Consider the following 20,546-nt stretch of genomic DNA (forward strand, 5'->3'; position numbering starts at 1 on the left):
TGGCACACGGTCTCAATGACAAGAAATTGCAAAACCTCTCAATTATCTTAAATTATATACAACAGTTTTGGCAACACTGGATCAGTCTGATACATGTTAACATCTATGTTAGATGAGTGAACTGCAGTAGACCTCATAGACAGTGCGATGTGGCAACTGTGGAGGGGCCAAGCATTAGCCTTGGGTGGTAAGGATATTCTGGTTAAGTGGCAGCAACCCTCTGAAGCAGTTTTTTGTTGCTACACTGGAATCCAAACACTACTAAGCTAGAAAGGCAACTTCTTCAATGGCTTTTGGCAGCAAAAATGTCTTAATAGCATACTGATTCAGTTTCTCAGTGCCTCTGTTACTGGCCGAGACCCTGCTAATGGAAAGGGCAACTGTGTGGATGTGCCAGTGGGACCTTAAAAAGTTTTTCTTTGGTAAGAGAGCTGATGTTGGGATATAGACAGGCAAATGACCCTTAAAAGATAGAGATTTTGCTTTTTTCTTTGACATATAGCAGCAGTATTTGAGGACTGCCCACCCTGAGTCAGGTCACACAATAAGCTCAGGTATGCTCTTGAGCTGGGAGGGCTATTTAGGCAGGAGAGGATAAGTCTTGGAAGGCAAGTCCCCCTTTCTGGTATAGCTACTTGTGGAAGTTTGTCCTTGTGTTCTTCAGAAATGTGGCAAAATGAGATGGGAGCTCTGGAAACCGGAGAGCTTAAGAGTCTGGTGCCTGCTCACAGCTGCTTGGTGGAAGGATGCCCCCTTTGTCTGGTCTCTGCGAGACTCTCCATCTGCAGCAATTAGGATTAGCAGGCACATTTCATGCTCTGAAAAGTCAGAAAAGGAAAGAAGAAGGAGTTTTACAAAAGGAAATGCCTGCCAGGCACAGATTCCACTCTGGTTTTGTGCAGAGAATAAACACAGATGTGAAGGTTAAAAAGCATTTAATGACAGGCTTGGTAATGGTGCAAGGGACTTAGTGATGGGAGAGAGCAGAGGCATCACAAGTTGCAGAGTAAGCAGAGGGAGGAACCCCAGACACACAGACCACACATTAGCTATTGAGACCTTCCTAGTTCACATTGCCAGGGATTTCATTGAATTCTGGCAGGAGAGATACGACATTTTGATTTGGAGAGTCACCTTCTATTTCTGGAAATTGACAACGAAGCAGGGGTGTGAACATGCCTGCATGTGTGGATTCAGAGGTGAAGGAAGTGAATACACATTTCTCTAGAGACTGCAGAGTTCAGCTCTCTTCTGCCTTTTCATCTATCAGCATGTCTTGGACTCATTCACTACTTTCCCCACCCTGCCCTTTATTAATTTGCAAAACTCTTTATCCTTTGCAGAATCAGTTGCTTTGGAGCAGATTTCAAATGTATTATCTTACTGGTTTTTTAGTAGATGTGGACCTCCAGATGCAGAAATGCCTGCAACCCAAATTATTGTTTATCTTCACACTGACAAGATAAAGACTGTCTTCATTTTTCCAGTATTTTCCAGTTAGTAGATATCAGACTCCCATTCCTGGGCAGTAGCTTGATGGCTCTATAGCTGATTTCTTAAGATTTCAGAGAATTTTGTAATAGAAATCATGAAGAAAGTGTAAATCCCTTTCTCCAACCATTTACTCATTGTTTTATGTTAGGGGTTCTTAAATGCATACAGACAAAACGCATAAAAGGCTGCAAGTATGCAGAAAAGGTCAAACCAAAACATTAGTTAAATGAAATGCAGACTGGAATATATTTTTAGTGCTTGAATCTTTTCCCTAAAAGGCTGTACTGAAGGAAACATGTTTTACTGCCTGAATCATATGGTAGTGTGAGGCATGCTTTTAACACATGCCACTACCGTGTGGAAATAAAGAAGGGATCTCAAAACAAGTTTAGCAGCTCCAGCAGTTTGCTGATATGAAGACTCCAGCTTTGACTATCCTTCCCAGCAAGGGGCCTAAATGAAAAGAGAGAGAGCTTGTTTGACCACCCACTTCTCAAACAGCTTGCAGATTGTTTCAGCCAAGGGTAATAGGTGTTTCTTTTATATCCATAACGCTTTCCCGCTAAACTCTTTCAATGTTGCAGCATCTCAATTTGCAGAAAGATTTCTTTTCACTTGTCTAGACCCATGACACTTATTTTTACTTGAGAGCTTCATGGAGCACCTGTATCTCTTTACATGCCATTCCAGTACTGTATCCAGCATCAGAATTCCAGGAGTTTCATGATGGTTCCTAAACAACTGGTGGTTTGCTCCTTTAAACGTGTATGTGTGCCTGCTGTTACACGGTGTAAAGCAATAGTGCAGTGGAGCCTTCCCAAGGAACTTCCCATCCACTGCAGGTAAAAGCATCATAAATTACTAATGAGAACACAAATAGCTGAACCTAAACAGGATTTTTCTTATAAAGAAGAAAGTAGCATTTAAGACCTTCATTTGAGTTGTACAGATGTAAGAGCATTACTAAGACTTAGAGCTCTGCTTGTTTTGCAAATAAGATTTTCGGTTCTCTGGTGAATTGCGCTTACTACCCTGAAAGAATGGACTTGCAAACTGTGCATAAGCTAAATAATTATGTATCACTAACAATATGCAACTGTTACTTTCTGTTCACTTACTTGGTTTCTTGCCAAAATCAAGATCTCGGTTGTGTCATTCGTCCCTTGTCCTTTCTAGCACTAAGGTGATGTGTAAGTAATACACTGGCCTGCCCATGGTTTAGGTGGTATTTCTCTCTGTTTTGTTGTGTTCTGGGATTGGGTTTTTTTGTCTTTTTTTTTTCTTGTATGGCATAAGAGATTATGAATCTTGCAGATAAAAGATAGGGTGCAGATACTGTTTAAATCCTGTCAGTCTTTTATTGTGGCAGCACTGTACTTGGGGTGCTGATTGGTAGAGATGTGGGAGGTAGAAGGAAGGAATTCTGTGTATTCCTCACAGTTTGTTTGAGGTTTTTTCTGTTCAGCAGTGCATACCTGATATTGGATGGTTGGAGAAAGTTCTTGTCAGCTGGGAGACTTAGGCCACAATCTGTTGCTACCAGAAGCTGAGAGGTTTGATGTAGCTACAGCAAGGAAATGAAACTGCTTGTTCTTTATTGGTCACCCTGAGTAGGATGAGACCGTCCTAAACAGAGACATTATGTATACACAAAGGCTGTAATAAGAGAATTTATTTTTCACAGAGTACAGAATTTGCCTCATCCTCAATTCTGTGCAAATATTATTGGCTCAACTTTTGCTCTTTCAGGAAACTGTCTGTGCTGTTGCATATCAGATTTTCCAATTTTCATGTGTAGCAGGGTGACATGAGATGGGGAATCTCTGTAGTGAACAGCAACAGAGTGTGAATTCTCTTAAGGAGAAGAATTGCCAGCTTGCTTGATGAAATGCAAGCAACACAGGTAAGAGGGGATGCATTTGAAAAGGATCTTAATGTCTTCTAGTTTCCCTGAGGGAAAACTGGACTCTACCATCAAAGACAAATGCTTGCTAGACACATTTCTCTATTAATTGTTAGATGATCCAACAAAGAAATAAAATATAGGAAGCTAAGACGTCAAGAAGCCATCTTGACTCTGTTGAAGGTGAAGGCTTTTGGCCAGGCATCTGTTCTTCTATTGTTTATGCTTGTTGCAAATTAACTGATTTCCTTTTGAAGTCTAAAACTTGTGGCTGAAAAATTCCCTTTCCTATATGATGTTTGCATTGTTCTCAATATAAGTGGACCCCTTGGGTACTTAACTGGCTCCTATTAGGATGGTCATCTTCACTTACCTACAGCTGAGCCCTGCTCCAGTTCCCATAGCTGATAGGTCTGTGGAACTAGGCATGCTAAGCCTTGCCCCTTTTGAAAGGAAATTTTGCAGTGGGAATGAACATGAATGGGAAATTACATTTCTTCTTATTTTATACATCTGGAATAAAGAAAAAATAATAGCCTTTTGAAGGTTCATCCTTCAGAGAGCATAGACCTCTTAGAGGCTTTCTCAGTTAATGTTGAATCTCAGATCCTTTCAGTGCTTAGCATATGCTGAACTACTCTTAGTAGCATATTGTGCATCCATTCATGAAAATCATTTTGTCCGTTTCCTATTTACAGCTTGCTTGTACATTGAAGAACAAGCAAAAGAAATGGTTGAAAATACCAGGTTGCTCTGCATACTGTTTCTAGAGCATTAGCCCAGTTTGAGATAGATAGCTCATCCACTTCAAAGGCTGTGCCTTCGAGGTAGCCTGGAACAGAGATTTGCTGGGGCTTGTCAAATTCACATTCAGAATTTAATATATTTACTGTCTTCAAAGGTGGTCCCCTAAACTAGGCTGTCCCATAAAATACTTGAGGGCTGGAAATGTATAAGAACCTGTTGCATCTCCACTAGACTTTAGAAATCATTTTGCCAGAATTCAAATTGTTTCAAACTGGTTGAGAGAATCTGGTGTATTCTTGCAGCAGAGAGTCTTATGCTTGGTTTGTCAAATAGATTTGTTCTGTGTTTTGGACTTCCTGGAGCCTGGATTGTAGTAAATCTAGAATAAGTAAATGTAAAACCCATCAATTCTGACAGATCCTTTCTACAAGTATAGATAAACCCAGTTCAGCTACAGTTGCAAATGGTTTCATAAAGAGAAATTACCTTTCAAAGGTACTCATACTTTGAGATTTGAGTACTAATCAAGGGGGAATTTTATACCAGGGACTAGTCACTCCCTCAAACTGAGTCACAAATTAGCTAAGGGGTTTCTCCAGCTTCCTCAGGCTTATCTGTAAGCATTATAATAAAATTTTCTTTTATTACAAGGGGACCTGATAGATACTAACAAATTAAGGCTAAAGGTTCTAGCCTAGAAAAAATTTGAATTCTGATTTCTGTTAAATGCATGGAAAAGAAAATCCCATGCTGTGTAGATGTTCCATGTTCCCAAAATGTGTACCCCAAAGCCTATGTAGCTCTAGAGTATTAGTTGTTCTTCTGAAAGTTTGATAGTAGTATTCTGAAGTTAGCCTGCTTTTCACTGAGGGAGTGCTGGAGTGCCAAGGGAACTGGTTTTGCACCCCTTTTTTCCTTTCAGTCTGAACTCAGACATTGGCTTGCATGGCTTGATTCATAAATGAGCAATAGTTGACTGGCAAAGGTTCATTTCTCCATATGCCAAGATATGTTGGATCCTCTGAGGAGGTTGAGACTGATGGATAAATATCTGTCACATGTAGGTGGCCTATAAGAAAAGATTTGAGGATTTTTTTATTTAAGTCTTTGTTAAGACTTTCTTCCCCCCCAACTCTTTAAAGTCTTTTGTCATGTGCTGAGTGGGAGTGGATGGAGTTCAGGGTGGTGGAGGGGAAAAGGGGGGCTGCTGAAAGCATTTATCTTCATTTCTGCCATCATCCAGTGTTTATTACGCAGTGATAGACAGACGCAGGAAAGCTGCCAATCAAACCTACATTCACTGCATTTCAATTGGCCCTTGCATTGGATTTCAGCATTTTGAAATCTACATCATCTCTGCAGAAAAAGGTCGTTCTGTTCGTGAGGATGACAAGCCCAAGACCCTTGGGTACCCACTGCAGTCATTTGTGATCCCATCAAACAGTGGAAGACCCAGGAATCAGGACTGTCAGGTGCTTGTAAGAGCTGATCTGTTGCTGCCCAAATTTAAGAAGATACACTGTGTTGTTTGCCTCTAGGTTACATATACTTGACAAGCAACAGCACCTTCTCCTCTCATCCACACTGAAACCCTGACTGGGCAAACCCAGCTGAGAATGAGTTCTCATGCTGCACAGTGAACAAAAGCTCTCTAGTGAGGATTTTAACTTTCCTGAGTCTTCCAGGTGTAGTCTAAAATGTTTCCCATAAGCCAAAGAGGACAACACAGGTTAGGATGGCATATTTCTGTGCTACGGGGTATTTTCCTCCCCTAATTCATTGTCTGAAATGTTTACATGCTTTTAATCATCTTTACTGTAGGACAGTGCATGCATGTGGGAGGCATCTGGCAGGACTTGTAATACAAATGTTATTCCACTTTGTTATATGTATATAGATATAATTTAATAATTGCACTCCTCAATTACATAATTAGTATAAGTGGAGATAATTACTTAATAAAAGATGTAGATCATGGATTTCTGATTAGTGTTAGTTACACTGGTTTGAAGCCTTCAAGAAATGGACCAAATTTTTCTGAACATGACCTTTCACACTAAGAACTGTGTTTGCCTGTGTCCTAATCTTTTTGATAAAGGTATCTGTTACCTGCAGCATTAGCATTACTCAACAGCTTGTGCTAGCTCTGAAATTTGCGTGGGGCTGTCCTGTAGATGGGGCAGTACTGCTTTTTTCCACTGTTAATTTCTCTGTGTGCTTTTTTCCACTGTTAATTTCTCATGTGATGTGACTGCCTTTGGAGGTGAAGAGGGTGCAAGGTTCAAATGAACACCATAACTTGAAGGCTAGTTATGGCGTTCATTTAAACCTCGCATCCTCTTCACCTTACAGGGAAAGGGATGCAAAGATGAGAAATTTTACAGAAAAAAACCAAATCTGCTTGCCAGCTGCTTTTAATGGTACTTTTAGCAGTAGGTGCAGCAATTGTGTGAGCCAGATGAATTTACTGTTTGTGGAGCAGTTAGTGATTTTGCTAAGCTTCTCTGATGTAGAGGGAGAGCATGATTGTTCTCCTAAGGTAAGTTCTTCTCCATTTTATATTTTGCTTGTTACACCTGTGAAGGTTGTTCTCATTGCAAAACAGATGATGTAACTTTGTTACAATCATCCGTGATAAGATCAATATTCTGGAATTATGTGCCCTTGGTAGAATTTCTGTTGCCTGTCTTCACAGAGTGTTTTCCCTGCCTTACTCAGTCCTGTAAGGCAGCTGCTACCTTGCTTGTGATGCGAGTTACTGTTTCCCTGCAGGAGGTCCCACTGCTTCACATTTGTAGAGCACCTGTTTTTCTCTTCCCTTCCTGAGGGCTAAAGGCAAGACAGCAGAAGAGCTGCCTTTGTGTACCAAATCCAGTGAGAAGACTTTTAAAGATGAAGCAACATAAAATTTAATTGTCCTACTTCTGGTTGCCAACTGTAATTTCATTAATTCATTGAATCTGCTTTCTCCAGTGCATATCTTCTCTTCAGAGGAGCCCTTTGTTTTGAGGGATATAGAAAACAAGGCCTTGGGCATATGTTACAGCAATGGAAATGTTTTTAATTCTGCTCTCCAAGTGATCCGTGCATGTCTGACAGAGGCAGGTACAGAGATGCAGCAAATGTACAATGGAGGTTGGTTGATTGCTGGAGGCCTCTGGAGACAGAGTTGAGTGCACAGGGTAAAGCTGTCTGCTCAGACAAGTCTTCTTCTTGGTATATTTCTGAGCTTTCCCTAGAAGCAAAAATCAGGACTCAAGCAGCTTTCTTGGTGTATTTGTTTATCAGCACCAGTTTAGAATTTGCTTACTTACTTTGCCCTGCTCACCTTGTTCTTTGCTTTACTGAGAAAGCATAAAACCTGTTGATGTATTTGTGTGTTCAGGCATTTTGGGTTTCTTTCTCTTCTTTCTTTTCTTTCTTTCCTTTCTCTTCTTTCTCTTCTTTCTCTTCTTTCTTTTCTTTTTCTCTCGTGCCTGAGTGGTCTTTTGGAATTTTATAAGAAAAGTAACTATCCAGCCATCCTACTCTCTCCATCTTCCTCCACACCAGTTTAACTTAGTAGCAGGTAGCAAGCTCTTAACTCTGCTCAGGTGTCTGACGGAGTTGTCTAAGTGATGTCTCTTCTATTACTGCTGCTGTGGCAGCAATGTCCTGAGCCAACCCTTCTAGGAGAGTGAAGGCACTGACTTCGCTGTGTACTTCCCACAGGAGTGGGGAGATGCTGAAATACAGACTGTGTAGACATGGAGGCTTTGCTTTTAGTCAGTTGTGCTTGGGAGTGATGTTGCTTTGCTCTCCCTTACCAAACTCTGTGACACTGGATTTCTCTGGTTGCCAGGATGTGTGTGTAGGACATGGGTTGCCTGTCCATGAAGGCCTTAGAGACTGCAAATAGCATGACATTTTTGACTGTAGTACTACCATGGATGAGCTGTCTCTTGTCTCCATCTCCCTGGGAATCCCATTTGATGTGTCTCAGCTTTCTCAAATGTATGCTGATTTGAGTAACCAGTGGCTGTTCCTTTGTGCTGGGAAATATAGGTTCTTTGTGATAGTTTCTAGAATTATGCTTAGCCTTTTGATTTTAGGCTGTTGCCCAAATCCTGGGGCTGTTAGGAACAGTCATGGTGTCAGAGCAGCCCTTGCCTGCTGTAGGCTGGGCCACACAAAGCAGCAAAGGGCCAGCTCCTAGGTTTTCCAGGCCCATATTTTGTTACAACCCTTACTATGTGACAAATACTGTAAGCAACCTCTATCTTCTGAGTGAAGTTTACAGTAGGAGCAGTGATTATGTCCACAAATCTGTGTAATTTCCCAGGGCAATGCTTTTCCTCCGTTGGTATTCTGATATGCCTTCATAGCTGTACTAGACAGTTTTGGATCTGTGAAAATACAGCTTCACTGTTGATAAGTAGAATGCATTTGCACCAAATGAATTGATTAGGATTTTGCCTTGTGTTCCTGGGCAACTCTTATCTCTTATCAACTTTATTTTCTTTCAGAAATGTGTTGCAGGGAGATGCTTTCCTGTTAATTTCCTGTTCTCTCTGGCTTGTTGAGGCCGTGCTGCCATTTCTGTAAATAAGGTTACTTTAAAAATCTAGATTTTTGAGTATTGGATTTTGAAAGGTTTTCTATGGTTTTGTCTCCCCAGCTTTTTTTTTTTTTTCTTGTTATTCTTGTAGAGGTTAAATTGCTAATTATTTCCCCCTGTTCTGTAGGTGCTGTGATTGGGGATGGACAATCAGCTGTGGCCAGCAACATTGCCAACACCACCTACCGGCTGCAATGGTGGGACTTCACTAAGTTTGATCTGCCTGAAATCAGCAATGGTAAGTTGGAAAAGACACCAGTGCCTTATTTTAAGTCTATGCTAACCAGAGCTAGGGTAAGCTCTAGGATCTTTCAAAGGCAGCTGTGTGTTTCAGGTCTTGTTTGTTGTGTTGCATTGGGAACTGTAAAATGCTTAGTCCTTTGAGGAAGTTGACTAAAAGCTTGTAGAGCTGTTCCACTCTATATACCTTGTGTATTCTTGCAATCAGCAAATCCATGTGCAAACAGGGCTTGTTTTTTGTGAGCCTTTTCGCGGGCATGTACCATTCTCTTAGAATTCTGTATTCAATGTCTTCATTCTCTTACTAACAAGTTCCTAGAGAAATACTGTCTTTATAACTTTAAATTAGAACCTGCGCATGAACTGTGTATGATTTCTCTAAGTTATTGACATTCGTGTGTGTTAAAGTGCTGCAATACATTTTGGGAATCAGGACCCTACTCTGTTGCTTACCAGAGTGTTAGAAGCCCAGGGAACTAAATGTAACTTCTAGTCATTTGCAAAAGCAGTGATTAGTCCTGTTTCTCAGGTAAAAGCTATTTTTGAATCAGCAATATTTGAGCAATATCTGAGCAATATTGCTGATTTAATTTATTTTCTCATTCATTTTGTGAAAATTAGACCACAGTTTCATATGTGTTCTATGGCATAAGCTAGCCCTCACATTGGAAAAGACTTCGTTATGCAGGCACAAGCATGTTTGATACTTGTGGTCAGCTGATCAAAGAATGACATTTTCAGGGCTAAAACTAACTTGACTAGAAAGACTATTTTTAACCCAGAATGCAATCCTGATATAGCTTGTTGCACAGCTGCAGAAATGTTTGTGGCAGCCTGGGATGATGATAAGAAGTAGATATTCATGAATGTTCCTTTGTGCAAGTGATTTTTAGCTTAGGCCATCTCTGTGCATATGTGCAACTCACTGCTCGATTTCTCAGCAAAAGCAGATTGGGTTCTACTTTAAGGGATGGACTTTTTTAGGGAGAACAGGGATTGATTCTGTTTTCAGAAAGACTTCTGCTTTCACAGGTAGTCACTAAAATTAATTGAGAAGAACTCTCACAGTCCCAGATCTGTGTGTTCTACATTTCCAGAAATTGCATATCTGACAATAGATGTCTCTGTGGCGTAGTGTCCTGCTGCTTAAAGAACCCGCAAAAGGAGAATGTATGGTGGCACTGCAGTAGGAGAGATGCAGAGAATCAAAATCACAGAATCAAAGAATAGTTTTGGCTGGAATGGAATTTTAAACATTGTCTCATTCACCTCCCCTTCTGTGAACAGAAACATCTTTCAGTAGATCAGGTTGTTGAAAGCTTCACCCGGTCTGGCTGTCATGGTTTAGCCCCATGCAGCCACTTCCTCACTTCCTTCCTGCCTCCTCAGGCTAGGAAGGGCAAGCAGAAAAAGGTAAAACTTGGGGGTTGAAATAAAACCAGTTTATAATTGAAATAAAGTTAATAAGAACAATAGCAATAGTAGTAATGAAAAGAGGGGGGTGAGGAAGGGTGAGAGGAGACAGAGGGGAAGTGGGGCAGGGAATAAAACCCAAGGAACACAAGTGGTGCACAACTCACCACCCACTGACCAGTGCCCATCCCATTCTCAAAGAGTGATTGGCCCCTTGTGGCAGACTCCCCCAGTTTATACTCTGGGTGTGATGTTCTATGGTGTGGACGATCCCTTTGAACAGTGTGGATCACCCATATGGACCACATTCCCTCACGGTTTCTTGTAAGGGTTGGTACTCAAGGCAAAGTTTTGCCACATGGTGGCAATATTTTTGGAGGTCCTGCCAGACTCTGGAAGAGAATAAAGATGAAGTCAGAGGGGGAAGCAACTTAAATTCTTTGGGACTTCTCTGCGAGGTGTAGAGTGATTGAAGAGTGCTTCAGCTGCTCATAGCTTATTTTTTTGCCTCATCTGGCTGCTGAGGAGAAGGCTGTTAATTAAAAAGAAACAACAACAAAAAAAAACCCAACATAAGATGTTTGTTTATAATTTATCACATTCCATAGAAATTAGGAACCATCTGCTGCTCAATACATCAGTGTTTCAATCTTCTCCCTTTCACCTACCAGGATGCTTTTATTCTGAAAAAGTTTCCAATTAGCTGGAAAGTGGGTATGGTTTCTGTTGTCATTGTGTCCTTCTTGTGGGCCGCATTCCAGCTACAAGTCCATCCCCAGCCCTTCCAACTCCCCATGCTGTGCTTCATTGTTTTTGGCTTGTCCATTTTGTCGTGTGACCATTTGGAAATATTCATTTTTACTCGTCTTTTATATGCTGAGCGCAATCCTGGCATTTCTAGTCTGTTAACCTTATCTCCTGCCAGGGTGTAGTAGGGATGTATGAAGATGTAGCAGCTGTGTTTATTCTAAGCCAGGTATTTGCCAAGCTTGCCTAGGCACAGAACAAAGGCAAGCTGCAAGTTTGCCAAGGTGCATGACTTAGAGATAGGAGAGCATGGTGCTGAGAACATCAGTGTTGTGGGTTCAATCCACATATGGGCCATTCACTTCAGAGCTGGTCTTGATGATCCTTGTGGGTCCCTTCCAGCTCAGAATGTTTGGGATTCTCATAATCTCAAATGAGGAGCAGTGGATTGGATGAGTTTTTTGTGATTCTTCATGATATTGGAAATAAACTATTTTCTCAGTAAGGTATATGACTTCAGTAGCTCCTTTTTTTCCTTCCATTGTTTCCTATAATTCAGAGGTGGTCCTGTGAGATAATCTGCTTACACAGAGAGGTCTGTTGTACCTCCTGGGACTGGCTTAAGCCACAACTGGTTTGGAGTTCAGGCAGATGAAATGATGCAGCTGAAGTTTGGGACTGCCTGCCAGCTCCTCTCTCCATCAAAGCAATGACTCTGTGGCCAACCTCCATCTCTGAGCAGCTCTTCTTCCTGTAACAGTTAAACAAAGAAAAGATAGTTTGGACGTAGGATGTTTTCCGCTGAAGCGGATGCATCTGAGTAGGTGACAGCAGTGAGATTAGTGCAGTCGTGTGATCTCAGTGTCTGGGCCCCAGCCCTCTTGGAAGCCTTGGGCTCAGGATGTGGCTCTGCAGCAGCAACCTTCCTGAGGCTCAGTCCAGCAAGAGCACACAAAAGCAGATCCTGGCAGTCCTAGGAAAATGGCTGTGCAGGGACTTGAGGAATTTTAGTCTCAGCCCTGTCTTTCTCTGTTAATTGCAAAATGCAGAAGGATAGCTTCAGATTTCTTTTCTCCTTTTGCCAGTTTTGCTTTTAATAGCTCTGAAATAAACATGACCCGGTCTTATATTGAAATTGTCAGTCATATCAGCATTGGGGTGGAGAATTTATTTGACAGCAGAGACACTGCTATTTCTGCATTTATTTAATATTCTTCTAGTGAGTGTTGCATATCCTTAAAATTCCTGCAACTAAGTATTGAAAACAGTGAAAACAGGCTTTTCATAATAAAATATTTGAAGTCTTTCTCTCTTGTTTATATTTTTAATGTAGTTTCTCTCATGCTACTCACTGCTCATAATTTCAGTTTCTTGCCAGTTTCTGGTGTTGAACTGGTCTCGTTTAGGAATCTGGAGTTCATCCCGTTCTAATACTGCTTGGGTCTTGAGGAAGGTGATTTGATCAATAGTTACTGATCCACAGTGGAATGCAGGGTAGCTTAGTAGAAGAAAAAAGAAATATTAAACAAATTTTTAAATAGGAGCAGCTGTTAGGAGAGTTGGGAGCTATCTCTAAGGGTGGCTAGGAGTGGATGGTGTGTCCAGCACAGTTTTCCTTTGGCAAACAGTGCTACTGCTGCTGGCATTCCAGGCCTTTCCCAGCTTCAAGCATAATTAATGTCCAAGTTGGCACAACAGCTTGATTAATTTGTTCTCTGATGTTTCTTTTGATCTGTTTTGTCAGTTCTGTGGTTGCACTAACAACAAAAGAAAACAGGAGATAAAAGGGCAGTCTTCTTGCAGTAGTTTCCCAAAAATAGCAATAATTTTCCCCCTAAAATCTTCCTTATTGGCTTAATCTTCGTAGATCAGGCTGCAAGTTCAAAGAAATCAAATAGCCTCTGGCTTTGTTGAATGCATGGGTATGTTTATCTTTCTCATCTCTTGAGAACCTTGTAAATGCTGTCCTTAAAATGAAACCTTGCTGAGATTTCCACCTGTCACATTTAGACTTTTTCTGCTTGCACAGTAGGCTCTCTTGGTTCCAGATGTAGGTGTTACCTGAATCCTCATCCTTCGTAAATGAGGGCAAAGCAGATAACAGTAATGCCAGTGTGAATCAGGTGATGAAAGAGTGAAATAAGTAGCACTCTTTCCTGTTAAGCACAACTTGCATCTGTAATATGTTCCCAGCACACATCAAGGTGGAAAGACAGTTCTCTTTTGGCAGGAGGGCTCACCTATTAGGTTTTGCTAAGAGACATTCAACGTATGCAGCAAACTTTAAAAACAGGATGATATCCATTCATGTTGATCTTCATTGTGGACTGCTCACCAAAAACCTCTTTGCTGTGCTGGAAAAGGAAGCAGGTGTGTGGGGAAAATCCATTAGATAGAAAATGAGTGAACATGTGCTATGTGATTGACTCTGAGTGACTGCTGATCCAAACCCAACATTGTTGTAAAAAGACATACAGTAAATCCTAGATGAGGAAGAGAATTAGAGACCTGGAAATTAAAAAAATGGCCATGGAACTGTGAGGATATATACAAAACATGGCAATATCTCCAAATCAGTAAATGGTACACAATATAAACATTTCTTAACTTGCAAAAATAAAAGTGTGGAATTTTATCTTAGGAATGTCCAAGTTTGATTGGATTAAAAAACAAAAACAAGTTTGATTGGATTAAAAACAAAAACAAAAGCTGAGAAAAACATGGATTCTCTAGACTCTGATTTTTCAGTAGTTACAGAGAAATCAGTATCTTTCCTCTCTAAAACTTCCTGTACCTCTTTGAAAAGCAGGAGTTCATTAGTACAGAGTGGTCCCTGGGCTAAATAGGTTCTGTTTAGGATCTGTCCCTGGACATGCTGGAGCAAATCTACAGGAGGGCCACGAAGATGATCAGAGGGCTGCAGAACTTCTACTATGAAGACAGGCTGAGAGAGCTGGTTTTGTTTAACCTGGAGAAGAGAAGGCAGCCTTTTGATACTTAAATGGATCTTGGGAAAAAAAGTGGAGAGAGACTTGTTGTTTGAGCAGATGACAGGACAAGGGAGAATGATTTTAACTAAAAGAGGGAAGATTTAGGTTGGGTATTAGGAGAAAATTCTTTGCTTGGAGGGTGATGAGATACTGAAAGAAGTTGCCCAGAGAAGTGGTGGATGCCCCATCCCTGGAAATGTTCAAGGCAATGTGTGATGGGACCCTGAGCAGCTTGATGTCATCAAAGGTGTCCCTGCCCATGGCAGGAGGGTTGAAATGATGTGATTTTAAAGGTCCCTTCCACTCAAACTATCCTATGATTAAATGACACCCATACCTGTGCTCTGAGGAAGCAAGTCTATGTCCTCGTGACTTCTAACATTGAGCATCAAATGACAGTAATTAAGAATATTGAGAAGCCTTGGCTATCTCATGGAAAATGCAGCCAGACCCCAGAGGTGCCGGACAAACTTTTGTATCTTGCAGAATAAGAATAAGAACAGTTCTTAGACCCCCCAAAAATGGACTGGACTATGTTGGTTTTTTTCCCAATAATCAAAGTTTTTTTGCAGGGTTGGTGGTGGGACTGTTTCATAGATGTACCTTTAGCAAATGCTGTGCATGTGTGCTATGTTTTTTTGCTCTGTTTGTTGTCTTCTTGCTTGGCTCTCTTTTAAGTAAAGTCTTGTGAGAGTCCCAATACTTAACCTTTTTGTATGTTCCCATTCCCCCATTTTTTTCTCCCAATTTTTACAACACTGCTGATTAGAGTACCACTACAAAGGAATTGATGAGAAAGGACCCCTTATCCAAGGAGAGTAGTTCACTGCTGCCTTAGAGAATCACATACTGTAGTTCCTAAAATTCTGTCTTCTAATTGGTTAAATTCTTTGGTCCTTTAATGACTATTGAAAAGACTGTTTTAGAATCTTGCTATTTTTGTTGAAACCTTTTAATCTCCAAACTCAGTGCTTTTTTTTACCCACTTACCTGAGTAGTGGTCAGTTTTCAACATTATTTGTAGAAAATAATTGATGTTTTTCTGCCACTTACTTTCTGTAGTTTTTGAAAATACAGTACATTTCCTCCCCTCCCTTTATTTGGGAGGTGTGGTGTTGGTGTTTTGTGTTTGTTTGAACATAAAATGAATGTTTCCTTTTCCCCAGTCATCTTCTTTGCTGGACATGTTATCATTTAGGGTTTAATCGCTCTTGAACGTGGGTGGCCCAAACTGTGCCCAGGGGTCCTGTGTGTGGTCTCAGCACAAGGCTGTGTATCAGCACTGATATTTCTTCTGGAATTGTGTTCCCTAGTGCAGTTTAGGATTGCTGTCATTTTCACTATTACATTGGGTAATGGCTCAGTTTTTGCTACAATAGCCAAAGTTGATTCTCTCATGTTTTCAAGTTCCTGGGTGAAGCAGAAATATATAAATGTCAACACAACCTAGAGTTCCACTGTCAACACAACCTGGAGCTCCTAGAGTATAAATAGGACTAGTTTTGGAATGAGTCACTCAGAAGGAATCCTCCCAGTTTGACTGGGATTACAATGGTAGAAGCTGTTGTCATGTATCCTTTAGCTGGTTCACAGTACATACTGCAGTTCTTGTGTTGATGCCCATCTTCTCTTGTGGTGACATAATGAGTGTTTAAATAAAGCCTAGATTTTTTTTAAAGGCATGCATTTTAATTCTGTCTTTTTTTAATTAAGCAGTACAGTCTTTAATCTTAATTCTCTTGTCTTTCTGTTCAACTAGCTTCAGACTAAGCAGTCAGGAATTTTGTCATCTTTTGAACCACCTGTTCTTTAAGGGCCATGTATATTTCATGTACTGGTATTGCAGCCTTGACAGTGACTACAATTATTTACCTTTTTCTGTTCAGCACCTTTCTGTTTATACTAGGCTGAAAATGACTGTTTTTAGCAGCTTCAAGACTGAAAAATTGGTGGAATAAATTTAGGGTACAGGTGTAGGTGGTTTAGTACAGAATGTAATTACATAGTCCACTTTTAATCCTCATCTTCTTTTTCGTCAGAGTTTCCTAAATGGAACAGTAGATAGAAGTTGATACTCAGCCACAGGGGAAAGCAGTTCCCAGGAGAAAGGTCTTTGAGACCAGAAGAATTAAAGATGAGGTTCAGTGAATGCTTTAAATCGGCAATGCTGTATGAAGGGCAGTCCTGTCTGCTTCCTTCTTATGAGTACTTTTTGTGCTGCTGCAAGCAACTATGCAGCCATGGCGTGTACTGGGTTGGGAAACTGTTCTGGTTAAAAAAATGACCTAGACAACAATCAGTAATTTCTCATAGCAGTTCCCTGATGCAACTTTCTTCTACACTGGTGTTGGAAACAAAGGGTGGGATTTGTCAAAGTACTGAGTTACAGCCTTAATTTTATTTACAAGTTTGGACATTCAGAAATATGCACAAAGCATTCTTTTACTGTTAGTACAGGAATGGTACTGTTGGTGCCATTGGTACTGTTACTTGCTAAACTAATAAGGAATCTAGACTAAGGAGTGCCTTCAGAAACTTGCTTGCAATTGTAGCTGAACATATTAAGGCCTCTTCTGGGCTAAGCATAGTCTGTCTGATGTTTTTCATCTGAAGATCATTTCTGGACTGTAGAAATCAGCAGTGTTCTACATGGTGCTGTAGCTTCAAACACGTGAGACATCTTCTACCATGCAAACTTCCTATATTGCAAACATGGGTCTTATTTCTATTATTTTTAATATCTCTATACTCTTGAGTTTGAAAATACTAGAACCTGAAATTTCTCTATCCCAAAAATAGTATATGCAGGTTCAGCTTCAAATCTCCTGTAAAACTGAACTGCATTTAGTTTAGACTGGTAGAGTAGACATCACTCTAGCCACGTCTTAACAAGGTGCCACTGAACTGTTGGGGTTGATGGCACTTAGAGGCCTTGGAACCTCATTGTACTAGAGCTTGTAGTCTTCATATGCAAGGGATTAAAATAAAACTATTGTTTTGTGGATTTCTGCTCACTAGTCTGCTGTACAGTTACTTCACTGATACGCATGAGTGTCTCAAATACTGGGATAATTAAATGGAGGACTGGCTGGAGAAGTCTCTGCCCTTTCTCACTGACTTTATCCAAGATGGGTGTGGAAATCAGCTGTCAGAAATTAATGTCTGTATCTGCACGGAGGAGATTTTCACTCATCTCCTGTTTATTGGAGATGAGAAGAGCGGGAACTAGGCGCTCCACGAGAGAAGGGGAAATGAATTAAGACGTACTGTTTCTAATGAGAATGCTGCTGGAGTTTGTCAGTGTCATGATTTGAGACTTGTTTAAACTGTGCTGTCCTTTGCAAAGGATGCTGTTATGCTTAACAAAGGGCAGTGTTTGATAAAGTGCAATTGCTATTATTTCTTGGCTGAAGGCTTCAGGAGGTGAATAAATTTAATTTCCTGGGCTCGTTGCAGTGTCTTATCTCCATTTTGGAGCAAGTTATACATTAATCAGGGTACTAACATTTCATAAACTTTTGGAGGAAGCTAAATGTCTTGAGTACCTTTTTGCATGTACTGTCCATTGTCCAACATTAAGTTTACATCTTACTGTACTCGTTCAACCTTAGTGCTATAATCACTATTCATTTCTTTCTTTGCAGCCTCTGTGAATGTGCTTGTCCAAAACTGCAAGATTTACAATGATGCTAGCTGTGATATCTCTGCTGATGGGCAGCTGCTGGCAGCCTTCATTCCCAGCAGTCAGAGAGGCTTCCCTGATGAAGGAATACTGGCTGTATATTCTCTGGCACCCCACAACTTGGGCGAGATGCTTTACACAAAGCGATTTGGTAAGCATACAGCAAGAAGTCAGGGTGGGTGGGATGTGACAACCTCAGAACTTCAGCCATCAGTAAGAAATGCAATAGCTTGAACGTCAGTAATTGTAGCAGCAGGAAACATTTGGTTGCCCATGTAGCCAGCCACAGACACAGTACTGCTGGGGAGAGGCTTGTGATATGGTCTGGACAAGTATGGTGCTGGTATGAGGGAGCTGCTGAAGAATAGTTTTTAATTCCTTAAAGGACTTCATTGTCTTAGTGACAGAACACCTACAACAAGGAAGTGTCTTATAAAATTTGTAACTTGTGCACGTCTCCCTATTCTCTACCCCTTGTAAGAATGAGATTAATATGGCATACATTATGTGACTGAAAAAGCTGTGAGGATGAAACAAGGGGCAGGATGTCAACCCATGAGAGGAATATTCCCTCTTCTCTTCATAGGACCTAATGCCATTTCTGTGAGCCTGTCTCCAATGGGCAGATATGTTATGGTGGGACTGGCTTCCCGACGTATCCTGTTGCACCCCACTACAGAACACATGGTTGCTCAAGTTTTCAGGCTGCAACAGCCCCATGGTGGAGAAACCTCTATGAGGGTGAGTATATGTGTATCCTGCTTGTGTGTGTTTGGCTCCAGCCTAGTAGTTAGTTGTTGGGTTCTGACAACAGAAATAGAACGCTCCAGAACCACTGAATAATAAATACACAAAGGAATTTATTGCAGAGGTATGCAAACATGGCAGGAGAATGTAAATACAACAGAACTGTGAAACTTTTCTCTTGTTTTAAATATGATGATGAACAAATACATTCTGTGTTGTAATACATTCCTAGGGCTAGACATTATTCAGAGTACCTAGTAGGTCTTTTGTACTTTTTCAGGTGATATGCATCTTGCTTGTGGTACTACAGTTGATTTTGCTGAGGCAGCTTATCAGCTGAGTGTTCAGGATCATTTTCTATCATTCCTAAAAGCAACTGACCTCTAGGAGAGCAGCCATCAACAGTTTCAGGAAGGGTAGGGGCCAAGCTTCATATCCTACCTGCAAACTGAAGTTGACCATGCTTTTCCCAAACAGGCTTTGCTGGCTATTTATAAGTTAGTTCTTAATGCATATATAAGGATATTTGGCAATGGAATTATCTTTATGTTCTGTTTTGTGTGGCAGCTGAACTGTGATCCACTTTGGCTCATTTAGTACCTGAGGGAAAACCTTCATCTTTTCACTAACTGCCAGAGTTGAGAACTTGTATGTCTTGCTTTCTTAATGAGTGAAGCACAACAGCTGTTCAGTGATAGTTCTAGGTAATAAAAGCCATGTCTAGTTCATAATGCACAAAGAGAGTTAAGGAGTCAGAACTAAGTAATTTCTAAAGCTGAAATTTGGGTTGGATTCAAGTTCTAGACCATGTATTCAGGTGACTTGTTTTAGGAGATGAAAAACAAATCTTCAGAATTTTCACTTTGAGGGATAACTTTACCATTGTGAAACTCGTTCCATGAGAAATCTTTTTGTCCTGTTGTTTTCTTTTCTAAAATATTTTTTTTCTTAAAGGCCTCTGTAATTATTATTACTTTTGGCCATACACTGTTTTCTCAGTGTACAAGGGTTGCAGTGAGGCATTTGTCTAGTGACCTGATACTGGGGACAGACTTGTCGCTGGGTGAAATTCCTTGATTCACCTGATCTGAAACTCTTGTTTGTTGTCATCATCTGCTCCATATTATAAGGCAAGGGAAGATAAATGATAAAGGTATTCTTTGGTGCACCAGTCAGCACTTTTTCAGACCTAGTTCTGAGCTACCATTCTGGTATGAGCCTCTCAAAGAGACAGAAATTAAAATGTTTTTAAGAGAAAAAAGTACAAATTGGTTTACAGGTACAGTTGGTAAAAGCTGTGTGGATATAAGATTACAAGGTACATGGAATCACTCTCCTGTAAGATCATTTGAAAATTCTAGTTTGCCCTAGTACTGTTCCTTTTTCATCTATTTTAAGATCCTAGTGAAATGCGTATTTTTTTCTGCCAGAAACTGGAGTAGCCCTTCCCACAGTCTTTTTACCATATCATAAGTTAAGACAGAGAAGTCCTATTAGCAAAAATCACATCTTCCTCTCATCTCTCCTTTACATTTGCTCTAAGCTCCAGTTGCTATGGCTTCTAGCCCTTGTCTTTTGGAGACATTTTTCTGCAGCCAGCTAAATCAGCAAGCTCACTGTCTAAATGTTTCATTTATATTTCTTCATCTCTATGTCTTCAAATGCTTGTACCCCTGCTCTTAGTCACCATTTAGTGAAGTAATGCTTTGTATTCTTTAATCTTCTCTTGTAATTTAATCTTCCAGCTTTCTTTTTTTTTCTTTTGAAGTCTCTCCAAAAACCCCTTATTTTCTTTTTATTTTTTCTTTTTTTTTTTTTTTTTTTTTTTTTTTTTACCCCTTGTTCTGGGATGTATTTAAATGTACATAATGTGATAAGCACAGTTTTACCAGAAGCCCACAGTGGATAGTTATTTTCCTTTTGGATAGCAGCCTTTATTTATGCAGTCAGAAACCATTGAGGGGTGCGTTAGTTTTCAGGGAGGTT

The 20,546-nt window shown here is 40.4% G+C and overlaps 1 protein-coding gene across 2 annotated transcripts in view; it reads left to right on the forward strand.

Annotated features, from left to right (window-relative positions):
- The window catches only part of AMBRA1 (autophagy and beclin 1 regulator 1), a 135,565-nt gene that overhangs the window by 66,831 nt on the left and 48,188 nt on the right, over positions 1-20,546 (forward strand). For both annotated transcript variants that reach the window (XM_030948594.1, XM_030948595.1), the window contains exons 12-14: positions 8,869-8,979; positions 17,776-17,964; positions 18,400-18,554. In XM_030948594.1, the coding sequence (XP_030804454.1) occupies positions 8,869-8,979; positions 17,776-17,964; positions 18,400-18,554 (455 nt within the window). The remainder of the gene's footprint in view (positions 1-8,868; positions 8,980-17,775; positions 17,965-18,399; positions 18,555-20,546) is intronic.

This window comes from Camarhynchus parvulus, chromosome 5 (assembly GCF_901933205.1).
Source record: "Camarhynchus parvulus chromosome 5, STF_HiC, whole genome shotgun sequence".
In the NCBI taxonomy this organism is placed as follows: domain Eukaryota; kingdom Metazoa; phylum Chordata; class Aves; order Passeriformes; family Thraupidae; genus Camarhynchus; species Camarhynchus parvulus.